This window comes from Talpa europaea (assembly GCF_964194135.1).
Source record: "Talpa europaea genome assembly, chromosome: 11".
NCBI classification, from domain to species: domain Eukaryota; kingdom Metazoa; phylum Chordata; class Mammalia; order Eulipotyphla; family Talpidae; genus Talpa; species Talpa europaea.
Window position 1 is genome coordinate 57,120,331 of NC_140078.1, and position 24,306 is coordinate 57,144,636.

Consider the following 24,306-nt stretch of genomic DNA (forward strand, 5'->3'; position numbering starts at 1 on the left):
ACTGTTGGTGGGAGTGCAAACTGGTCCAACCACTGTGGAAAGCTGTGTGGAGATTTCTGGACCTACTAAACATAGAGCTTCCATATGATCCAGCAATTCCACTCCTAGGTATTTACCCAAAGGACACAGAAACATCAATTCCAAAGAACACCTGCACCCCTATGTTTATAGCAGCACTGTTTACAATAGCTAAGCTTTGGAAACAACCCAAATGCCCAAAAATAGATGACTGGATCAAGAAGATGTGGTACATATATACCATGGAATATTACTCAGCATTCAAAAAAGATAAACACATGCAATTTGCTGCAACATGGATGGCGCTGGAAGGGATCATGCTCAGCGAAATAAGCCAAAAAGAAAAAGAAAAATACCGGATGGTCTCACTCATAGCAGGAATCTAGAAAACTTAAATAAGGGACCAGGAAAATGAATAACTATAAGAAAGTGAAAATCAAAATCAACAAAAAACTATGAACCAGAGACACTTTTAGGGGGGCGGGGGCGGGAGGGGAGGGATTGGGGTCAGAATGGGGGGCTGCAATTGTATGGGGAATATAACAATAAAATTTATAAAAAAAAAAAAAAAAAAAAAAAAAAAAGAAAAAAAAAAAAAATACATAGGGTGCAAAGAATATGGTCTATGCTTCTGGCAGTGATTGGAAGACAGTCTCAGGAGTTGAGAATGTGGGGTACATATGGTGACCCCGCTGCTTCTTAGTCTTTAAATGAGCAAAACAAATCACCTAGAGACCTTATTAAAAGGCAGATTATGATCCCCTACATTTGGGGTAGGTACTGAGATGCACATTTTTTGCATGCTTCAGGTGACAGTGCTGCTGCTGCTGCTGGTGCTCATATTTAAAGAGCAAGTGTGTATGAGAAGGGGGAGGAGACTTGGTAAGTGTCCTGCCAGGCAGGCAGGCATTGCTCAGGTAGCAGAATGTGTGTGCCCACTCTGTGCCTGAAACTGTGCCAGATGACAGGAATACCAGGCTCTGAATTTAATGAGCTGCCAGTGGAGAAGGAGAGATGAACACAAAAAATAATTCAAATAGAGTGGAGTAACTGATTGGGGGGTGGGGGAGTTAACTGACAGCACAGAGTTCGAATTCCTGACTTCCCTTAACCTAAGATGTGACTTGGGTGAGTTTGTTGACCACAGAGTTTCAATTTTTTCCTCTCTAAATTGATCATCTTTACAGTGAGACTTCAGTGATACTTAGCTCTAATGTGAAATAATGCCTAGCACAAATTAAGTGTCTGCAATTTAAAAATAAATGACTGGTTTCATTGTTTGATAACAATGTATGGATTTTACAAATCCATTATAATAAATTCATTATTTAATAATAATAGTAATATTACAATAATAATAATAATGCAATATTATAGTGTGATAGTGTTTGTGGTGGGGGTGGGGGGAAGGACAGTATTCTCATCTTTAGATTCTTTAGCTTTTAAAATCACACAGGAAATTTTGGAAATCTATTAGCAAGTACAGAAAAGGAAAGAAATTAGGTCCACTCTCACAATATCCTTGAGAAATGTGCATCACCATAAGACATGTATTGATTATAAAGCATGTGTGATGAGATGAGATTGCATTTTGATTTAAAATTCTATTTATTCTCAACCCCAGGTGACCTTGGCACAATCATTTAACCTCAGCTTTCTCATCTAGAAGGTGGGAACAATAACAACTGTCATATTCAAAGTTTATGAGACTCAAATGTCATAATGGATCTTTTGTGTCCACAGAGTTGGCTTGGAATCTTGGCTTCGTCACTTATTAACTTGTGTGGCCTTGAGGTTTATTCTCAACTTCTACTTCAATGAAAAAAGTATATAAAACATGCAGCCATGTGTTAGGCACACAAGTGCTCAGTAAATGATAGCTGTTGTATGATGTGACATGGCTCTGAAAAATATAAGGTAGATGACTTCATGAAGATTATTATTATAAGTCATGATAAACGTGCTGTTCTTTATATACATTGAAGTGTTGCTTCAGAGTTGCTGGCAGCAAGGCATAAACTTTGATTTTCCACCCCCTTCTCTTGCATGTACTACTGCAAGTAACAATTGGAAAGGGGGCAGAAAGAGATTGAGGGGTACAATGTCTGGTGATGATATAATTAGCCCATCCCTTCATCATTGGGGCAAGGAGGCTATACCTCTTACACTGACCATCACTTCTGATTTTCAAATTTTTTTTTAATTTTTAAAGATTTATTTATTTATGCATACAAGAACTGGGGTACAGGCCAGAGGTGCAGGGGGTGGGGATAAAAGGATTCACAAGAAACAGAGTGGGAAACACAACAGGTGGATCTACTGAAATACACTGCTGAGGCAGGAGAGTTCTCCTGCGCCATGTGAGTTAGTTCCCTGGCTGGCCAGCTGGGATAGAACTCTGACGCAGTGCCTGGCGATAGCTTGATAGCGTGCTGTGTCTTTAACCCCTGTACCTCCAGGGAGGCCCTGAATGTCTGGTTTTTGAAAAGCTCATAGCTTTTGTAAACACTTTTTTTTTTTTTTTTTTTGGTATTCTTTCAGTGAATCAGCTAACATTACGAATTCCCAGAACAAGGACACAGGTTCTGGTTTGTGTTGGAAAGTGAACCCTAATGGTCTTTGGTTCCCCTGGCCCATGCTGCTCGGCAGAAGGGAGCAGGCACCTATAGATGGCTGCAGTTGAGCCACAGACAATAGCCACTCTTGCTGGGGAAATGCAGCAGCTGTAACTTGGCACTGGTTGGTCTTAACCAATATTCCAACAACCAGAGATTGCACAATCAAACATATCCCTCTACCAGGAAAATGCTGGAACGGGGGACAGAGAAACCTCAGAATTGTCTCTTTTAATGTATCATCCCCGAACCTTTAGCCTCCTCTCTTACTTTCTCCATCAATTCATCTATTTGACAAGATTACTTTGAGGAAGGAGTTAATGAGTACACAGCCTCTTTTTCCTGGGAAGAGAGAGAAAAAACAGGCTCGAAGGACTGTCATCACTCTGCAAGTCTTCAGGGGCTTTATTGGTAATTATTAACTGTGGCATTCCTGGAAAAAAAAAAAAAACATTTGCTGGAGAGGTTTTTCATCTACATCTGTACCTGCTCTCAATCAGAGTTAAAATTAATAACACCTTAAAAATAAACCGTAGATGTACATAGACCTAAATAGTCCATAAAGTTCCTCCTATCTTGTATCAAAATGGATCCTTTCCTAATTGTCTTAGTACTCAGTGAAAAGTACAATGATCCTTATTTTCCAGTGGAGAAAACTGAGGCTTACAGAATGGCTGGGCACAAATTTCCTGGGTAATAAGGCCTGGTTAGGCTCCAGGGCTTCTGTATGCTACCCTGATGCTCTTTTAATGTACTGAACATAATGCAAAATCTTTTTAACAGTAAGCAAGCATCTCTGAATCTCAGCATCCTTTAAAATCACCCATTATCATCACCTAAAACTGTAACAAACTACCCTAATTTAGTTCCCTGGAAGTTTTGTTTTTATTTTTAAAAACCCCTGTAATTAACCTGCTTTTTCATTATTTCTCATTTGCGTCTCTTCCCTCTTGGTGGTTTCAGGCTATTTACATTTTTGCTGTTTAGCTTTTCAAGTTATTTCCAATGGCTAGGGCTTCTGTAGGTAGAGAGATGTGGAATAATTCTCATTGGAGACTTGAGTCTATGCTAAACCTTGGTCTCTGGTAGATCAAAACAGACTAAATTTCTGAACAAGCAAGTAACTATTTTAAATTGTGAGAATAACAGCAAAGCAAAAGGAGGACCCAGATCACCTAAGCTAACTGTTGCTGATGCTGAAAGGACCAAATACTTTCTCCTTTGTGAGCAGGGACAGATTCCCTTACAACTTGTTGGTGGTCATTTCTCCCTCAACTAAGATTGTGGCCTCTGATGAATTCTCCCCTGAGCTCAACATCACTGTTCTCCAAGCCCACGCTCTCCTTTCAATCACAGGCAGGTTGCTAGTATGTGGGCAAGCTTCCACACATGGTATGGGGAGCAGACATGACTTCATGCACTGCTGTAGACAGAGGAACTGCCAAGGCTCGGCGCCCAGTCCCCCCAAGTGTTCCTGGGTTTTGGAATCCTTCTCTTTGGCTGTGTGGTAACCAGACCACAGGGGATGCTTTAGATTTGTGGGCACACCCTTACCTTGTATATTCTCAAACCCTATCCTTCAGAACACTCATGTCCCCAAAGAGCATCTCATAGGTATACACAAAAGCATTATGAAAATATTTGCAAATACATATCCATTTTTCGGTACTAATAATGCAACAAACCTGAAAGATAACTTTAGGCCAGCAGCCCAAGAGGTTCAGTGAGTTTAATAAAGTTTTGCTGCATATGCCATTTTATTGGGGGGAGGGAGGTGAGAAAGATATGACATTTTTGTTTAAGAAAATGTTCAAGGGCAGCTTCTATTAAATTACTGTTTTGTGTTCTTTTTCTTGAAAAATATGAGAAATACTGACAGATGACTTGTTAAATTTGGGGTCCTATGACTTCTATTCTCTGACTATTATTATTATACCAGAAGACATTGCACCAGAGATGTATTTCTTCTTCTCCAGATGGAAGGTGCATGTTCATGTGTGTTATAAATGAATATAGAAGCTGGTTAAAGCCTTGGGTAGAATGGGTCACATGTAGCATTTGTCTGTTGATTCTTGAGAATCATAATTGGCTAGATTTACACATATTTGAGAATTGCCTTAGGCATCACTGTTGAGAGAGAGAGAGAGAGAGAGAGAGAGAGAGAGAGAGAGAGAGAGAGAGAGAGAGAGAGAGAGAGAGAGAGAAAGGCCCCCTTATCTGTACCATGATTATAGTGGCAGGAAGGGCACAGTGCAGATTTTGTATGATTAGAGCAGACAGGTGAAGGAGAGTCCTGGAGCCCTCAGTGGCTTTTTCAGGCTTTTATTGAGTTTACCAGGTATACGGCAGGCAGGGTGCAGGGGGTCCAGAAGGCTGGCAGGCCTCCAGTCCCCGGCAAGTCTTTACTCTTTCTGGGCTCTCCGACGTTCTCTCATGGTCTCTGCTTCTCTGCTGGTTCTTCTCATCCTCTGCTCTCTCGTTCTGCTATTCTTCTCTGCTCTCTTCTGCTTCTAACACTGCTACTCTCTTTCTCTCTTCTGGTTCTCTTCCTGCTGGCGTCCCCAGGACACTGCCCTTAAAAGCCAGTCTCAGCCCAGGCGTACCCACCTGTGCATGCCCATACCCTACTCCAGGTGTCCGCCATCAGGCATGCATTTAGGACTACTGGGATCCATCATTAATCCTAAATGGTGGGAGGGCAGAAAATCCTGATAATCACTTACCCTACAATGATGAATCAAGAAAAGGGGAGAGGAAAGAAGAAAGGAAACTTGTTACCAGGCCCAAACCCAACTGGTTTAAAGATTAGAGGTTACCTTATGGCTAAAGAAAATTTAAACACATTTAGTGCATCTCAAGTGAAACAAACCCTTTAGAATGTGTCAAAAATTGAAAACCCTTTAAATATGTTTGCTTTTTCTTCTTGAGAAACATCTGCTGCCCTCCATTTTCATGAAACACAAGTCAGGCTTAATTTGCTAGAGCAGGGCCTCCCTAGTGGCGGAAGGGTTTAAGCACTGCACTGTGAAGCTATCCGCAGTCTCTGCAGCATGAGTTCGATCCCCAGCCCGGCCAGGGAGCAACCCACATGGTGCAGCAGACCTCTCCTGACTCATCCGCTGCTCCCCTCAGCGGTGTGCTTCGGTCAATTTGCCTGTAATATTCCCCACTGTCTCTGGTGAATCCTCTCACACATACCCCCCTGCATCTCTGGCCTGTACCCTAGCTCTTGCATGCATAAATAAACAAATCTTTAAAAGAATTTGCTAGAGCAAATGTTGCTTTGCAGAATTTACTTTCTGTACAATGTGTGCAGTTATGTTAGGAACGTGCTTCCTCTAGGAGGGGAACTGAGACACAGGCAAATTATAATGGCCAGAGAGGCCCTTATATATTACTGTGCCAATCTTTTCCTTTTATCACAAAGTGTGTGTGTGTGTGTGTGTGTGTGTATACACACGCACACGCACGTGTGTGTACACATCTGCTTTAAAGTTTGCATGCGTTGTCATAACACTTGGCCACTATACTGGTATCTGCAAAAGCCAAACAGAAACTGCAACAATTATTGTTCCTCTTTTTACTCTTTTAAGGGTACTCCATGGCTTCTTGAAAACTGGCTTTAAAAGACGCTGATTTTAACAAATAGACAAACAAAGCAGTCCTTTAGCCAAAGCTGGAACGTTTCCAGAACTACCGGTCCATCAGCTAGGGTAGGGGTAGCGATGGAGTGTGTGCACCTTTGAGCCTTGGTTTCTGCCTTACACATTCATTTTGTTAATCAAGGACATATTGCTAGATTTAAGACGTCAAGAGCAAGTCAGGAGCAGAAAGGAGCTCGATTATGCGAGGGGGACAACCCTAAGGAAATAACAAATGATACTCCAATGAGTAGAGAAAGTGTGAAATTTTAAATCTATATCTTTAGGGCACCTGGAAAATGGGTGCAGGTTGCTGTAAATCTTGGGTCCTATCTGGAGTCTCTTGAGGGAAGAAATCATGGTGCCAGAGAGCTCTACAGAGCCGGCCTGCGACTCTCATCAACTTTCTCTCCTCCCCCAGATCCCGAGGGGCGATCTTTACTCCTCCCAACTTCGAGCCCGAGCCCCTTTCTCCACCAACAGCCAACACTTCCCCTTTAAGAGTCGGAGGCCGTCCTTCCATTTCCCCGCCCAGTCCCCGCCCTTCACACCTTGGGTGGGAAAAGCGAGCGGGGCGGGGTGCCCCGGGAAGCAGGAGGGGCGGGATCATGGTGAGCGCTCCAATGGCCTTCCAGGCTGGCCGCCGTTGACCCCGGCAGCCAATCACCAGCAGGCAGGGGGCGTGGCGCGGCGCAGCGGCAAAGCCTCCAACGTGGGGCGGCGAGGGGCGCGGAGCCGGGGGTGTGTGCGGGCGAGCGGCCGGGGGGCGGGGCCTCGGGGACCCGCCGGGGCAGTGCCGCGGGGAGGCGAGCGGCGAGCGGCTGATTGTTCGGCGGCGAGGTTGGCGGGGCTCTCGCTGCTCTCGGGAGCCTTGCGGCGCCCGGAACTGCGCGCGCGCGCTCCGCCTGGGGCGCTGGGACCGCGAGCCGCACGGGCCCTGCGGGCGCTCCGGGGGCGGCGCTCGGTGGAGCCGGGTCTGCAGCGGGGCGCGAGGAGCGCGAGGAAGATGCCCGCGGCTGCGGGGCCGGGGCGGCGAGGCTGAGCGCCTTCTCCGCGGGCAGCGGCGGCAGCCGCACTTGGCGAGCGCGGGGGCCGCGGGGCCGGCCGGGAGCGCGGCGTGAGGACTTGGGGCGCAGCCGAACACCCCTTGCCGGGGTCCCTGGAGTTCGCAGCGTGAACGGGCGGGTCGGCCCGGATGGGCGCGGGGCTCGCGCCCCCCACCGGGCGCTGCGGAGCGGCCCGGGCGCTGGGGGCCCGTTGAGCCCCGGGGCCCGGCGGCGGAGAGAAGTTGTGCGGGCGGCCATGCCCCGGAGCGGAGCCTAGTGCCGAGTGGAGCCGCCGGGGCCCGCCCGTGCCTGCAGTCGTCCGGGACCTCGCAGCCCCCCAGCCGGAGTTCGCGGCGCGCTCCAGACAAGATGGCGCGGCCGGTCCCGGGAACGTTCGGGGTCCCGCGCCGCTCGTCTCCTCTTCTCCTGTGGCTGCTGCTGCTGCTGCTGCTGCTGCTGCTGGGGCTGGAGCCGGCGCTGGCCACGGCCGGCCCGCGGACTCCCTGCGCCGCCGCCTGCACTTGCGCTGGGACCTCGCTGGACTGCGGCGGGCGCGGGCTGACGGCGCTACCCGGGGACCTGCCTGCCTGGACGCGGAGCCTGTGAGTGCCGGTCTCGCCCCTGCGCCCCGGGGTGCTGTCACTTGGGGAAGGGCCGGCGGCGGTTCTTTTCCCTGAGGGGTGCGGAGTGTGGGAGTGTGGGTGTGTGTGTATGTGTGTGTGTGAAGTTGTTTGGGCTGGAAAACTTAGCGTCGGGTCGTAGTGGTCAGCTTGTGCGTGGGGGTCCTGAGAGGAAAGCGCGCGCGTGAGAAGTCTAGAGGAGAAAAAGTGTCTCGTGGGGCTTGCAGTGAGGACGATCTGAGAGTGAGTGAGTGGGAATCTGGAGGTGAGGGAATGTGAGTGAGGAATCTGGAAGCGAGAGTGTTTGTGTGCAAGTGTGTAAGTGGACAGCGGGAAACATCTGGAGGGGAGAGTGTGGGGAAGGCCGTCTGGGGGTCGGCGGGTATGTGTTTCTTTCTCCTGTAACCCTACTCTTTTGGTGTCTGAGCTCCTTGGCCTTCCAGTGGGTTATGAATGAAGGTGACTCTTGACTCCAGTCTTCCATTTACATTATTTATTAGTGAGAGTGTTTGTAGCTGCTTTCTCATCCCCAGGACCAGGCTTGGCTCAGGTGGGGGAAGAAGGCAGCCTTCGCTGGAAGGACAGCCGAGTCAGGGGCTCAGGGAGTTCCTGGAGATCTGTGACTCCTGGGAATTTGTCCTTTTCTACCTGTTTGGCACTCTGGACCCTTCCTGTCTGTTCCCCAGGCGCCGGCTTGGTAGAGTGGGGTGGGGCCCACTCACCCACCAAAATTTCTCCTAAGTGGTGCAAATTAGTGTTGGAGTAGTTCTCCTTCAGGAGAGGCTGCAGGGACTTGGTTGATTTAAACAGAGTTTAACCCCAAAGAGTTTGGTTTCTGTGCTGGTAAGATTTTGGCTGACCAGGACTTGATGGGACACTTCTTACGCGGGATTGGACAGGAAAAAAAAAAAATTAAACGACTCAAAGATGGTAGAATGCAGTAGCCCTTTTTATCTATAGCAAATCTGATTCATGAGTCAAAATCATGTCCAGTAATCAGTGATTAGCATCTCTTTGAAACTTTTAGTACCTTCCAGAAGAGGCCTAGATGTCCTAGTTGAGTGGTGGGACATCTTTTCTAGAATATAGAAGTGACACAGTAATAACCTCAGGCGTGACATTCACTGCTTAGAAAGGAGAAACAACACTTGTGACACAAATTTTAACCAACACCTGTGGCTTGCTCTGAGAAAGTAAGGTCTGGATATCTGGCTGCCATGAGGAGAGATAAGCCAATTCCTCTCAAACGTGAAGGTCTTGTACCCCGAAAATTTTGACAAGGTCTTCAACTTGGTCTGTGCTACATGACATAGTTCTGAAGCTGGATAATTTAGTTAAGGTTAAGTTTTTTTTTCAGTATCCTGTAGTACTCACTCACTGAGTGGAAACCAGTGGTCATAATGTGGGTTTTAACACGGGCAGTGGCTGTTAAGTACTGGGAGGTTAGAACCCAGCATTGCTTTGGATGGTGGTTTATGTAGTCATAGCACTCTAGGGTATTGCAGTCTGGAGTATTGTGGTTTTTCCCCTACATATTTCTAAGGTAGTTAAAAAAAAAAAAAATTGTGGGCAGAATCAGAGTAACTTAAGTGTTTATCTGTTGGAAGAGTCAGTCCCAGTGCCATGTGTCAGTGACATTGTGGGGAAGGCACTTAGTTCAGAAGTAGTGGTTCCTTCTCTGCGGGTATAGGGTGTCTTCTTATTTGCACTCTCCTCCGGTCACAAGATCCACTTTGCCTTGCCCTTTAATTTTTGGAGCAAAACTTAGTCTTTTTTTGGGCTTTCTGTTGCCTAGGTATGACAGTTCACATGGCATGAATACCTTTAAAATTAAACTTTTGTATTCTTGACTTGATCAATAAACACCAGTCTGTTCGAAGTTCAGTAGATTTGATTATACTGATTGTGGTGTTAACCAATTACATTTTAAGATATGGACTGTGAGACTTCTGGTTAGTGTGTAGCAATCTGGTGTTCGGTGCAAAATGGATAATTCCTTTAAAATTATTTGGGAAGTCATTTCTTTTTGTAATTAAAGAAAAATCAAGCAAATTTTTTCCCCCTAGGTTTCAGATTTCTTCATTTCCATCAGTAGTTACACAGGTTATATTCCTGGCCTTGATTCAGCAAGAATTTAGGGAAGAAAGTCTCTGTATGTTTTATAGTAAAATATCTTATAGTTTTTCACCAAGTTTACACCCTCTGAGTTCATTGTGTCTTGAAATGCTTTGAGCTGGTTTATAACCCCATGAACTAGATTTACTGTAGCTAGTTCAAACAATTTCAGGCCCTGGGTTTGAGATAGAAGGGGACCTGATGCTTTATGGAACTTATTCTTTACTTTTTTTTTTTTTTTTTTTTTTTTTTTTGCTTTTGTAACAGTGCATCTCTTCCTAGGTCTAGCATAAGGAAAGTAAAGCTTTTTAATAGTGAGTGTAAACGCAGTTTTAATACAAGAAATATAATGGAGCTGATAGAAGGAAACTGTGTTCATTCCCAGGGCCTGAGGATAACTTATTAAGCACAACAACTTATAGTTGTAGAAGTCAAGACATAACTGACTCTGCCATGCCATTACGTAGGTGAGATTGGCATCGTGCAACCAGCAATTCATAAATAGCACCAAGCACTGCCAAGCCTATTCCAACTTCCCAGAACCTACGAAGCTGAACTTATTAGAACTCAGATGTTTGCTTTCTTTGAAATTATTTTTGAGAGCATGGCTTTAGAGGATATTTAAGAAGTTCTAAATACAATTTACCTTAGACCCTTACTAGTGGCATAATGTTGAATACAGAATGTCGCTAGCTTAAATAGTAAATGGCGGCCTTGGTGGGATTGTGGTAGGAAACTGGGCAGGCCCTGAAGGAAGAACAGGCCGTAATTCTTGTTACCCATGTGGAGGGAAGATGATATGGCATTCAGAAGCAAGGGCCTTCACTACAGATACCAGATGTGGTTATACGGAACCACTTGAAGATGTGGGTATTGAGTTGGGTCTCTTGGTTAATATCTCCTTATGTGTTTGCTGTGCCAAACCTGGTGGCTTACATCTAACCTTGTGGGTTTTGGCAAGTTAGTCGTGCTTATGATTATATTTGAAAATGAACGCAAGCTCTGGTTGCCGTTGTCATCGTGAAGCAAAGAGAGCCTTTGTCTTTCAAATTTTACAGCTGTGCTTGGAGGCCCAGGTGTGCAGAGTGTTGTGAATTAAGGGTTTGGAAAGTAATTCACTTCCTGTTTATGCAAATTATTTGAAGTGCAGATGACCAGATTGTTCTAGAACCTATCTTGGGTTTCTCACGTGTGTTTTTAAGAAGTGGATGTTGCATGCATTGTCCTGACATCTTCCCGTCTACCATTTCCCTTTGTGGTCCTATCACTTAACAAGGACTCTGAGGACCTTGAACATCTGAGTTGTAGGGATGGGCAAAGGATGGTTTGGAATAGAAGCCTGTTAAACACAGGGTGATGGCAGAGAGAATCTGAAAAGTGTAAGTGCCCCCAACATAGTAGGGGGCTGAAGCTTGAGTTCAGAGGCCTTTTCTTTACAACAAGTGTCAACAGCCTGGCCCAGAAGCCCTCTCCACGATGGAACAGCTGTCTGTTACTAGTTTTCAGCCTATTTTGAGTAAGGGGAAGTCTCTGGCAAATAAAATTTGGTTGCTTGGAGAGAAAGATACACTATTTAAAAGCCGCCAATATGAAATGATATCTTTAAAATCTAACTGTAGAGTACTGTGAAATTAGGAAGGGCCCCAAGCCCCACCAGGCGCAACATCAATGAATGTGTTGGCACAGTTCCCTGTAATCAGTTGGATGTGTCCGAGCAGTTCTTACCCTCTTTCAAGGGGCTGTTTGAGAAAGAAGCGTGCTCATCCCTTCCGATAATTACATTTGGGCACTAGATTTCACAAACTTGAGACTTTTTAATGTATCTCCAGTGCTAATTCTTGGGAACATCTCCAAAGGATGAAGGTGATAGCGTGCAATGTAGCAGAGCTGGTTCCTAGTGGATGGAGGGGGGGTGGTCCCTTCAGCTCTGGAGTTCAGGCTGCAGCTTTCCCTCTTCGAGTGTTAATTCCTTTGCCTGGGTCTCCCATGCCGCCTTCCCCAGCACTTTTCGACGACCTCTGACTGACCTTTCTCTCCCTCAGACACCCCTGCTCACAATGAAAGGGCCTCTTCCCCATTCTGCAGAGGTGTCTCCTTGGTGTGAAGTCTTTCCAGCATCCTCTCTTTCAGGGTAGACAGGAATGCGAGGGAGCACTTGGGTTTTGTGTGACTTAACAATGCACCTGGCCTAGTTTGTGCACCTGCTAAAGCCCTGAAGGTCTGTTAGCAAGGGAAGGCCGGAAAGAGGTTATTAACATGCTCTATGGTTATTTTTAAAGTGACATTTACAGACCAGGCAATTCTAAAAAAGGGATTCATTGAATTGAAAGTCTCTATAAGCAGTAAGGATGTGGTTGTACCAGGGTCTTTTCTTCTTTTTTCCATTTGTTTAAAATGCAGAGGGATTCCTCTGACTTACCCCATAGGCTGAAGGACTTTAAGTTTCATGAGCAAACCTAACTTTCAACTTCTTTTGATTGAGCTTAGTGGTATTCACTCACTGGGGACCTTCCCCCTCCTCAGTGACAGCAGTTTGAAACCCTGGGGGTCTTTTAAAAGAGAACAGGACTCTGGGCTGTGTTAATATTCAGAGCTGTTTACAATGAATGCAGTTTCAAAGGCTGGAGGCCTTGTCTTGAGACCTGAGGGAGGAGGGATAGAAGAATTCCCAGGCAGAGGAGGGAAATATCTAAAAATCTTCAAAGTTCCTCAGCCTGTGGGAAATTGAGGGACCCTTAGTGTTGATTTTTATGACTTAAGCATGACATTGAACCAGTGGGGGTCTTTCCATCAATCCCATGGCATCGGCTCTTGTGTGAGTCAGTAATGTGGCTGTCTTCTGCTTTTATTTCAAGTTAAGGTATGAGAACCAGTAAGAAGGGCAGATCTGTTCTCATCATCCCATGCAAAGAAGTAGGACTGTGGAGACCAGAGTTTGGAAGCTGTACTGATTTTTTATGTACCTGCAGAGTTTAGCATAGTAGTCTAAACTGACCAATTAATTGGCCAGTTACTTGAGAGGGACTAGGAACTATTCTGGAGACTGGTCTGCTACCTTGTCCTTCTCATTAGGAAAATAGAGATGGTAGAACAAATGAAAATTGTGATTTTCTGTGGTCTCCTTGGAAGTCGCCAATTTGTATCCCATTTATTATTTTTTTTTTTTTGGAGGGGTTATGGCTATGAAATTTTCTTATCCAAAGGCTTTATGCTTCATATATTCCTATAGTATTATGTTTTATATAATTTAATACTTTGTGGTTTTTAGTCAACTGCTTTGTGCATAATCTTCTGAAACCCAGTTTGCTTATTAAAGTCATCCACTGTTTAGGAAGTAATTTATTTCTCCACGTCCCAAGTTTTACTCTCTTGTGTCCTGGGTTCAGCTCTTCTCCATGTCCTCTGAGCATCAACTGCCCAACTGCACCCTAGGTTTCCATTTGGGTAATTGATTTTGCTCTATTCAGTGTGTGGCACCCTCATCCCTGATGAACACATTCAGGCCACACCCTTCACTAGGAATAGCGATGAAGGCGTTGGAAATTATTTCTAGGGGCCATTCCTGGCTCCATCACCCATACAGATACGTGTGATATTAGGGTGAATCTCCTTCCCTTGTTTCTAAGAAGGGGATCGTAACATTCCCTTTTATAGCTGCAGTGAGGGCAGAGTTAGCAGGCACGTGTGTTTTTCCCAGGTCATAAATGTGGGTTCATCAACTCCCTGATGATACCTGAGCAGTTTGAAAGTTACTGCTTCAGTAGCTCAAATTTGTATCCTTTCTTATATCTAATCTCTCCAGATAGATTTCCGGGTGACAGAGGCATCTTGGGAGAAGTTCTCTTCTGATGTGAAGACCTCTTTTGGAGTGAGCAGGTGGCAGGATTGACAAGCCAGCAACTTTCTCCCATAAAGTTTTAGTGATAAAATGAATAGTGAAACTTCATGTGCCTTTGGGAATCTCATTGGGACCGTTGGGAAGCTTTAAACAGTTGCAACAAATTATACAATTACCAGAAATTATTGAGGTGGTTTATAAATGTATTCCAGTTGTGCAAATACTTATATTTATCATTTTCCTTTTGGGAGGTGGGGTGTGGGAAGGAGGCTGAGAAGTGAGAGGCCATTAAACTAATAATTTTATTCTATTGTTTCCCAGGGTTTCATTGAAACTGATCCCTACCGATATATAAGTAGTACCTCTCAGTCAATAGCTTGGAAAAATGCAGGTGTGCACTTCCAAACAGAGGTTAGGTTACAGACTTTGGGGCCAGCTGAATCCTTTGCTATACCCAGTTCTCTTTGGAAATATTTGAAGGAGGAGGAGGTGTGAGGGGAGATTGTTGGGTTGTATGCAGACAGCTGGAGAGCTCTGACATTTTTCGTTTATTTTGGTTTGTTTGCAGTCCTGCCAGTAACTGTAAGGAACACGGGACGGTGAGCAAAGGGTCATTTAAGGAATCTGGCAAAGATGCCACCCAAAAGGCCGTTTGTTCCTTCTGCACCTGTACCTGCCTCCCTTCCCGGTGAATGACCATGATTCACAGCTTTGCCCACATGAACAACTATGATTGTTTGTGTCTTTATTACTATTTAATCTAGCATAACCGGTAAAGCCCATTATGTGAACAACTAATCGGTTCATCTTTGCAAGTCCTAATACATCTTGGTTTCCTTATGAACCAGGATGCAGGCTCCAATCACTGCTTGCACAGTTTATTTTGGCAAAGGTGGCATTCAGAGAATGGCCTGTCTCTTGAAGAACTTTGCATTGATTTTCTTTAAATTTTTGTCATGCACAAGTCTCTAATCATTTCAAATCTGCAGGTCCATCTTTTTTTTTTCCCCCTAAGGTCTCATGAAGAAAAACGAATGAAATAATATAGGTCCATTCTGCAAGCAGAATTAGCTGGGTGTTAAGAAACAGAGTGGAGATAGTAGGGAACATTTTTTAGCTGATAAATTAAAACTTCATCTTTTAAGCACTCCTTTATGCAGCATTTAGCAAGTGCCCCTCTTAACCCCCACTTCCTGTCCTTTGCTCCTTCCATCAATTTATAATTTGCCGTTCAAATAGTTTGCTGCTTATCTTGGTCAGAGCATACATTGTACTGATAAATTCTTTCTGGCTGGATTACCTACTTGATGATAACCTGTTAGATACAAGGAGAAGGATTGAGCACTTTTGAACTGTGGGATAGATAATCTTGCTTTAGTTTTATCTAGCCCTGCAGTTGTAGAGCTCTTTGTTTCAAAGCATTTGTATCTGAAGCATTAGCAGTTTGGGCTAGATAAAAACAAATGGACACACTGGGCTCTGCTTAGGCAGTGCTAATTTCCAACTGATTGGAAAGTAGGCTGGTGCAGACATAGCTTCTTTTTCCTGTGAGAATATCTGAAAGGCTTTTAAAAAAATGTAATTAAGGGAAAATTTGATATGCAGCTATATAATTAAAGTCATTAACTTCTGTTGGTGTAGGTATTTTTCTTTAACCTTTTTATTCACAAAGCAGATATCTAGCAAGTGGACAGAATAAAGTCATTAACTTGGTGTTCTAGCCCTCAACTTCAGCAATTATCAGCTCTCGACCCACCTTGTTTAATTTTTGCCCCAATGCACTTCTCCCCTTCCATGTTTTCTGGAAACAATTCCAGTCTTATCATTTCATCTGTAAGTGGATAGTGTTTCGTTTTTTTCTAATGAAAAAAACTTTGTTGAGATAAAAATTCACCTCATACGTATAATTCACTATGAGGTGGTTTTAAGAAATGTGAATTGCATAATTTTGAAAATAGTCAACACATATCTTGTGTATTTTTCCAAAGGGAATTTTGTGTAGGCTATATATTTATACACTGTTTAATGAGCACATACTGTATGTACTCATGTCTTCTCAGGAGACACTTTTTTTCCTCTTGTGGGAGGTGCTTAGAAAGTTCTTTTGTCCTGAGTCCTTTACCCAAAACATGTAATTCTGATTAACTTTCTCGAATCCTGTGTAACTCTTAATTGGGAGGTTTCTACTATGCTATTAACTGTTGATAAGAACATATTAGAATATATTAGTGAACAAACCGTAACTACTAATGGGTCATTTAAAAAGTGATATTTCAAACTTTGTTTGTTAATAGACGGATAATTAGCCATTGGTTGTTGTGAAGTCCCGGAGTCTGAATTGAGTTGACTATTGTTTACTCTGCAAGGTCTGACCTTCCAGCTGTAACTACTTGAGGCTTCTTTAAATAGAGTTAGAGGCACCCTGGAAGAAAATCCTCAAAAAAGCAAGAACTAGGATCCTGGAACCCTCTGTGCTTGATTTAAACACACACAGATTTGAAAATGCTTTTCTCCGAGTAGCTGCAGAATGGTTTGGTTTTGTAAAAGATCAGTTTACTATCTCTATTGGTTAGATTTCACGGTGGCTACAGCTTAATTACGAATCCTAATAGGGGTTATGTGATCATCCAAGTTTCATTCACTTTACCATAGTTTATGTAATCATTCCTATATTCTAGCTGTAAAAATCTAAGTCAGTGTAGATTATGGAGTGCTTGGTGGTTTATCAGAGCCACCCTACACGGTCAGGTTAAACTCCTGGATGTATTAAGCTTAGTTAAATTTATATGATACTTGATTAGATACCATCTTATGGTGGATTCTGTGTTTTAAAGAGGAAGCACATACCAAAGGATTTAAGACAAGCGCATTGGGGGCTACACATACAATTGAAAAATTCTTACTTTAATTTCTATTTTACAAGTTGGGAGAACTGCATTCTTTCACCTGATTTCAGCAGTGCAATACCTTGGTCCAACATCATGCATTTTGCCTACATTTTACTTTTCCTTGTATTTTTCATTTAAAAAATTGAGTTTTTTGTCTGTGATTTCCTCCCTCCACCTGGCTTGGTGTGAGTTTCTGGCATAAAAGCTCCCAGTGCTTGCAAAACTTATAAACAGCCAGAAGAGCTCGCTGCTTCCAGGAAATTGGTTGTTGATGCAATGAAGTGATGGATGCAGAAACTGCAACTTGAACAAGAAGGGGTTTCCTTCTGTCGCTGGAAGAGAGGAGACCCAGACAAGCACAGTAAAATATCTTGTAGCTGCTAAGGTTTGCTCATCCCAAACGCCTCTGTTTTCTCAGATTTAGTGTCTGTGTAGACCTCTTGGCTCAGCATGGTTTGACCTCGTGGAGAGCCATGCTTTGCTTAAGACAAAAATCAGAAACTCTTCTTCGGAGGTGTTTGGATTCTCCCACAATTACGTTTGAAACAGTACTTAGAAATGACTAAAATTGCATTAAATTTCAGCCTGTTCTAAAATAAAGTCTGACTGACTTCAATTTTTTTGTGGTGGCGGGGGGAGTCTAGGAATCTACTATATGTGAAATCTTGACACTTACATCTTTCTGTATAGAAAAGAGGCACATTAAAAAAAACCTAATTTTTATTAAGCTCTTGAGAGGATTCTTGACTTAAGAACTACTGATTGAAGAGGAAAAATTAGTTGTAGTAAAGCTTTAAGGGCAGTAATGTGGGAGGATACGAAAATAGCCCATACCTATGGCTGGGTATCAGGAGATTTTGGGGTTTTGTCTGGTTCATCTACTGATTGGCAGTGTCACCTGGGCTAACCACTTCATTTTCAATCTGTGGAGGGATGTTTAACATCTATGACTCATTTTCAGGTTTATGATTCTATCTTAATGGATGCGGACAGAGAATAAACTTACTCATTGAATGGTAAGAATTAGTAAATTGATCTGTGCATCTGGGATAGTTACTTAGAAGTAACCTTTGCATGTCTGGTGTCTTGAGTGAACTCCTCAGATAGATGTTTTGAGCAGCAAAGGGAAAAGGGGGATGTGTGTGGGACTCAGTGGGGGAACCTTTTGTGGGCCTTTGTTATTGAGGGGAATGAATACTTAATATTTCTTTTGTGAATCTTTGACTCCTTTTCTCTTCTGGCCCAGAGAAATCTGTACGATCTGGTGCAGACCTACTTTAGGTCTTTGATTTAGGTCAAAAAGCGCAAATAAAATCAAAGATAAATTTTGCCAGAGAATGGCTTACCTATCTCTGCCTGTTTTAGGGCGACTGCATGACACACCTCTCTGGCCAGGCCTTCAGTGCATGGTTGGGTGAGTGAAATTGTAGGGGATGCTGATGAACTGCCTTGCTTGACTGACTGGGCCATCTGTAATGCATTCAGTAGTAATCAGTAAAAGAAAGGAATCCACACACCACCTCCACTGTTCTTTCTGAGCTAACCTAGCATTGAGTACATGCAGGGAGCATGGAGGACATCAGGGACCTTTTTACCAGGGAGACCTTTTCTTTACCTTCGTAGGGTTGAAATTCAACCTACTAGTTAGAGCCCAGTGGCTTGCTTTCTCCAGTTTCAAAGTCTCTTTTTTGGTCCAGTTTATACCAAATTGACCCATCTGCCTGGATTTTTAGTGGTTTCTTCTTGGTCAAGCTCTGTTAATGAAAATTTGATCCCTATCATATTGGCCTCCTTGAAAAACTTTATCATGTAGAATCTAGAAGGTTTTATTTTCTGTGTTCTGAATATCCACCTTTTTCCACTTTCCACATGGAATTTGTTAGGCTTTCAGTGGAAATTCTTGGGGTTTTCTCTTCCTTCCACTCATTCTTTGTCATGTAAATTTTCATAAGATGGAACCTTCAGATTGTTTTTTTTTTTTTCTTTAGAAAGATTCCTGGAATTTGGAAACTTGTTTGGGGACAGCTAAAATGCATTGAAGTTGGAGGCACAATTAGTGGTTTGGAACTTCTTGACAGGAAGTTTAACAGAAATTAGGGACTACTTTTGGACAAAAAGAAATAGTCCAACAAACTGGATTTTTAAAAACATCCTCTCTTTAAGCCCCAGTGATAGCCTTTTTCCTTAATGCTTTTGGAAATCAAAATAGGTCGAACAATCCTGCTACCCTTCCACAAGCCTCTTTTGTTGGTATCAGATATTCTCTCTTATTCTTTGTAATGGTGAATTTATTATTTACATCTAGCCCTCTCCCAGAGAATTCTCAGTCTGGTTAGATAAATTTTCATACATCTCCATTTAGACTTGAAAACAGCAGGAATTGTTCAATTTCAGGTACCCTGGCATCCCTTGATAATTATTTGGTTATTGCCCTGTGACTTTCCTTTGTGGGATCTAGTACGTTTTCTTTTGGGTAAAAGGATATCCATGCCTTCATTGTTTCTCAAAGGGGTTCTAAGGCTTACCCCCAAAGTGTGATGACTCCTGGTGAACTTGCATGAAGGATTTCATGGAAGTGTTTTGGGAATTTAGATATAAAGAGTTAAATGCCATTTTCTGTATGCCAAAGATCTTGTTTTCCCATCAAGAGCCTGCTCATGGGTAAAGGGATACATTTAGAAGTTTTCTTCAGTTACTGGTGCTCCTTGCAGAGTGGATCTTCAGTGAGAAGTCATAGAGTTGGGTTCCTTTGATTTTTATTGTCAAAGCAAAGTAGTGGAGAGAAGTTTTGACCTAAAACAAAAATTATGGATGTGCTTCCTTTCTTTTCCCCTTATTTTTTCTGCTTTCTGCTTGAGAACCACTTCAAAGAATCAGATGTGTTGGTGCCAGACGCCATGCAGTTATTGTTAAAAGAATTTGGAGATATAATTGAAAACAAACTTTGTGGAGCAGAGCAGATCTAGGCGAGTTCTTACTTTGAGGGAGAAGGGAATTCCAAGTTTTTCCTCTATTTGGAGCTGATGTCTCAGAACACTTGTTCTGCGAGATGAATCATCTGAATTCTACATCTGGGAGTTATATATTGGGAAATGGCATTCTTTTTAAATGCAGAAGAAACAAAAGCTTAAAGTTACAGTGTCATTGGAAAATTCTAGTCAGAGTTACCAAAAAATGAGCATGGAGGTGAAATTGGCTCAATAATTGGACTCAAGATGGTGATATCTAAAATATCCATATATGGAAAGCAATATGAAGCTACGTTTATTTATGGGGATCCCTCTTTTGTTTGGAGGCAGATGACACTACATTTTTTCATAAATATCGACTAAAATCAGTAGTGAAGGCAAATATGACTTGAGAATCGGAATTTATTTAAGCATTTGACTTGAATTCTTCAAATACATCAAAGTCATGTTCACCAGTGAAAACCCCAGAACAGGGCAGTGTTTCGGGGACTCCTGGGTAGGGTGATGCCTGCCGTATCTTCAGCCTCTGTAGAGCCTTCCTCCATTCCTCATGTGAGGTCACAGAGCTGGTGGGAGTGGGGGATGAAGCGGCCATGTTGTTAGGTGGTACAGTGGTGACGTGGTTCAGAGGGGCATCCTTGGAGTCCAGCTGTCTGCATGACCTTGGACAGTTTATTTAGGTTCCCTCTGACTCAATTTCTGCTTATGTGAAGTGAGGATAATTATAGTGCCCACCTCACTAAACCTGTGGTGAAGTCAGGAAAAAATAATTTGTAACTTCTAACAGGACTACCACATCAGAAATGTGAGGAGGGCCAGTTATTAGGACAATAATTCTAGGAATAATAGCAATTTTCATTTTTTCATCAGGACACGTATACCCTAACTTATCATCCTAACTATGAAACATACTATCTGTGTATACTACCCGGTTGGTACATGGGAGGCCCAGGCTGAATGACTTGCCTGGAGATGAGTAATAGCTGGAGTAAGAACGCAAGATGATCTTATGTAGAAAGAAAACTGTAAGACTACCGCTGCTTGTTTCCTTGTGCTTGTCTGGCCTCCCTGTAAATTCTTTGAGGCCACTGGCTGACCTCTCAACTCTTTGGTGGCTTGAAGCACCTGGCACAGGTCTAACCCTGGAGCCCCTGTCTTGAATGTGATCTGGAAGAGCATGCTGCCTCATGGGCCGGCTTCTGTGTCAGCATCCATGCTTGGTGTGCCCCTTGGTGAAGGGGTTTGCAGCACACGCATATGTCTCGCCATCTGTTGTTTATTGTTTCTGTTAGGTTGTGGTTTGTGTCCCTGTTCCGTGTTTCTTTGGTTTCTGGAGCAACTGTGAATATTATGTGCTCCAGGATCAAAAAAAGTAAACTATTTATAAACAGTAAAGTATCCTTGGGTTTGGAAAGTGTTTTTCTCAAATGCATGTGTATTTGGTGGGTTTATTATAATCTCACTGATGTATTGTTGGACGATTTACAGGGTGAGGCCCATTTAGATGATGGGTGAATCCTAGGCTGGCCTGGCCTGGCCTTACAAACTGCTTTGGTGTTAGATCTTGGTGTTAACGCTGACCAGAGTGGTGTATTTTTAACTCAAGAACATATGAACAGTTTAGCCTGCCAATGGGGTTTATGCTCCCCCTGAAATCCTTGGCATGTCTCGAGCTGTGTGGCCCCGTGAGATATACGTGGCCCTGGGAGACTGCTGTGGCCACCAGTGACCCCTGGCCCCCTCCCCTTCATTTACAAAGGGAACTCTAGCAGAAATGGAAAGGAGGGAGGAAGGGAGGTGGAATTCATCAGTGACGCTGAGTAAGTTTTATGTTCAGCCTTTCTTCTGTACGGTTTCTATGTTAGGCAGACTTTAGCGGGCGCAGGGGGCTTTTTACTGTTCTTTACTGTTTTCCCAGCCTTGGTGGTCTGTGCAGACTCACATACTGGAACCCAGGCCTTCACCACCCAGAGTTCTGGCTTCACCTCCCTCTCATCCTTTCTTTCTACCTGGCTCCATGTGTCCCCGCCACCACATGGGGCGTTTTCCAGGCCCTCATAATGCTGTGTGTGTCACCTATTCCTTGCATCTTGTCCTCGATGCCCAGAGATGTGTTCTTCCCTGTGCCTTGCCAACGACTATTCCTCCTCTTTTAGTGTCTCTTTCTTGGAAACTTTGCTGACTTTCCCTCTGGATTTGATTTCTGCCTTGAAGACTCTGTAGTATTTTGTGGGGCATTGTGCCTGCTGATCTGATCGCTGTCTGGCTGCCCCCTTGGTCTGTAAGCTCCCTGAGCAGGGAAGACTTTGTTTTTAATCTAACATTGTCTCCCCAGAATTTAGCACAGAGCCTGGAACACATCACATCATGTGCACAGCGTAGATATCAATGTAGGTAGAAATGCATTCATTCTGCACAATCCTGTAGACATTCCTTTTCAGAAATATACCCTAAGTTGGTTTTCCCACAGGACTCTTGTCTGCACGTTTCCTAAATATCCCTTGTGTATTTGATAGTTTCCTCCATTCCCCCAACAAATATTAGTGTTGAGAAACTTAAGAGGAATGGAGACTTGACACTGTTTTTAGTCCCTCTGTTTTGGGACCATGGTTTCTTAGTCCTGTATCCAAGCATTGCCACTGAATCTTGTTTTCAGTGTAAGCACTGTGTGTGACCTGTCTCCCATGTGGGGTCCTCATTTTGGTCTCTTCTGGATCTCTGGTGGCTGTCCTTGGCAGGCGGGCCAGGCTCCCTCTCCTAGGTTCCCTTTCGCAAGAAAGCCCACCGTGCATTTCCCAGCTTCCGATGCGGTCCCTCTTCTCTTTTGCTGGAACTGATGTTGGTGTCTTTTTTCAGAGTTGACACTGCAGGGAGGGTTGCTTCTTACATAGACCAGGCTGTCTAGACACCCTTCCCCTGTGGTTATTCTGCTCAGTTTACGCTGAGACCTCGCCAGGCAGCTGGTTGGGGTTGCTTGGGCTCTTCCTTACTTTGTTAAGACCTCTACTTTGACAAAAAGGATGATCAAGCCAAGATTGTTTTCTCCCTCTTTGCTGATAGAGGGAGAGATGTTATCTGTACCCAGAGCCAGCTAAAATTTTGAACAGTGGGGCAGGTTATCGTGCCCTCAGTGCCTTCAGTCCAGACTAACAGCTCGGATTTATAGAAGCTTCCACAGGAGACTTGGACAGATAGATTTTTAATCTGACTCCTTTTAGTGTGGACCTCAGATGGGGGCAGTCTCCCAGAGTCGCTGATGGAAGCATAGGAAAACTGTCCTGCCTGTGGGTTCTGCCTCAAGCATGTGTTTGAATGGTTATGGAGGTGTGGGCTGTGGTTGTGTTCTCTAACTGGGTTAGCTGAGGAGTGACTGTATGTCAGAGGGCACATATATTAAAGGTTTTGTGTTGACCATTAGCCTCCTTATCATGCCTTTATTTTAATTACTTTTAGTTTTCTGGTGATACATGGTAGACATGACTAAAGGTGAAACTATAAAAGAGAAAAGAGTAATTGATCTCCTTACCTAGTGATAAATAATGCTTTCCTATATAACTTTCTAGTACTGTCTGTGATTGAATACCAATTTTGAATTATAGTTTTAAAACAAAATTGGCATTGCTATTTATTTCTAATATTTTTAAAGTCCCACTATATGGCTCTTTTCTCTGACTTGAAACATTTAAAAAATATAGTTTAAGTTATAATTAAACTTTTCTTGATAGAGGGCATGTTGCTTCCCTTAAACCATGATAAACATCCGCGTGTGTGTGTGTGTGTGTGTGTATGTACATATGCATGTGTGTTTATTTCTTACTTCCTTGAGTTCACTAAATCCAAATTGTTCTGGATATGCAAATTAATTCTTAAAGGCTTTTGGCACTGCTGCTTTTAGGGGGCCAGTAATTTATGAGTGAAATTGCACCCATTTCCCCACACTGTTACAGACATTAGATGCTTCCGCCCTCTACCCTGTAACCATACACCAGTTTAATACATGCCAATTGCTTTGGATTATTTTAATTACCATTTCCTTACGTGGTGAGGCTAAAGATCTTTGCATATGTTACTCATAAGACTTTTCCCTTTTAAATTTCCTTTTTTGGATGCTCAGTTAGCCAAATAAATGAGCTTAGCATCCTCTACTGTGAATTTTGGGTTTGAATACAAATACACATCCCTAATATTAGAAATGTCGTGTTTCTGAGAGCATGAGAAACCTTTTTTCTCCCAGGTATAATTTTATGAAAAACTGCGCTCTGTGTAGGCACATTACAAATTTTGCCCCTGAACTAGGAAATGTTTTTGTGTTATTCCTAAACTGAGGTTGATCATGTGTTCTGGGGGGAAATATTTCAGTGGCTTTGCAGATCCCCAGAAGTAACCCCTTCCAAGCCATCCCGCCTGTGCCCAGGCTGCCCCTTCTGTGGCCAGCGTGCCCGGTACCTACAGCTGGTAGGAATCAGAGCAGATTAGCGTGGCGGAGAACCCTTCAGGAACAGCTTCCAGCAAATAGAAATTATTTTAAAACAAATTGATGTGGTTTTTCTGTCAAA

The 24,306-nt window shown here is 43.4% G+C and overlaps 1 protein-coding gene across 1 annotated transcript in view; it reads left to right on the forward strand.

Moving 5' to 3' along the window:
• Positions 1 to 7,689: 7,689 nt before the first annotated feature.
• LRIG1 (leucine rich repeats and immunoglobulin like domains 1) overlaps positions 7,690 to 24,306 on the forward strand; it is a gene marked incomplete at both ends in the record, with an annotated part of 105,085 nt that continues 88,468 nt past the window's right edge. Inside the window, one exon of the mRNA XM_084246952.1 lies at positions 7,690 to 7,922. Coding sequence (XP_084103078.1) covers positions 7,690 to 7,922 — 233 coding nt within the window. The remainder of the gene's footprint in view (positions 7,923 to 24,306) is intronic.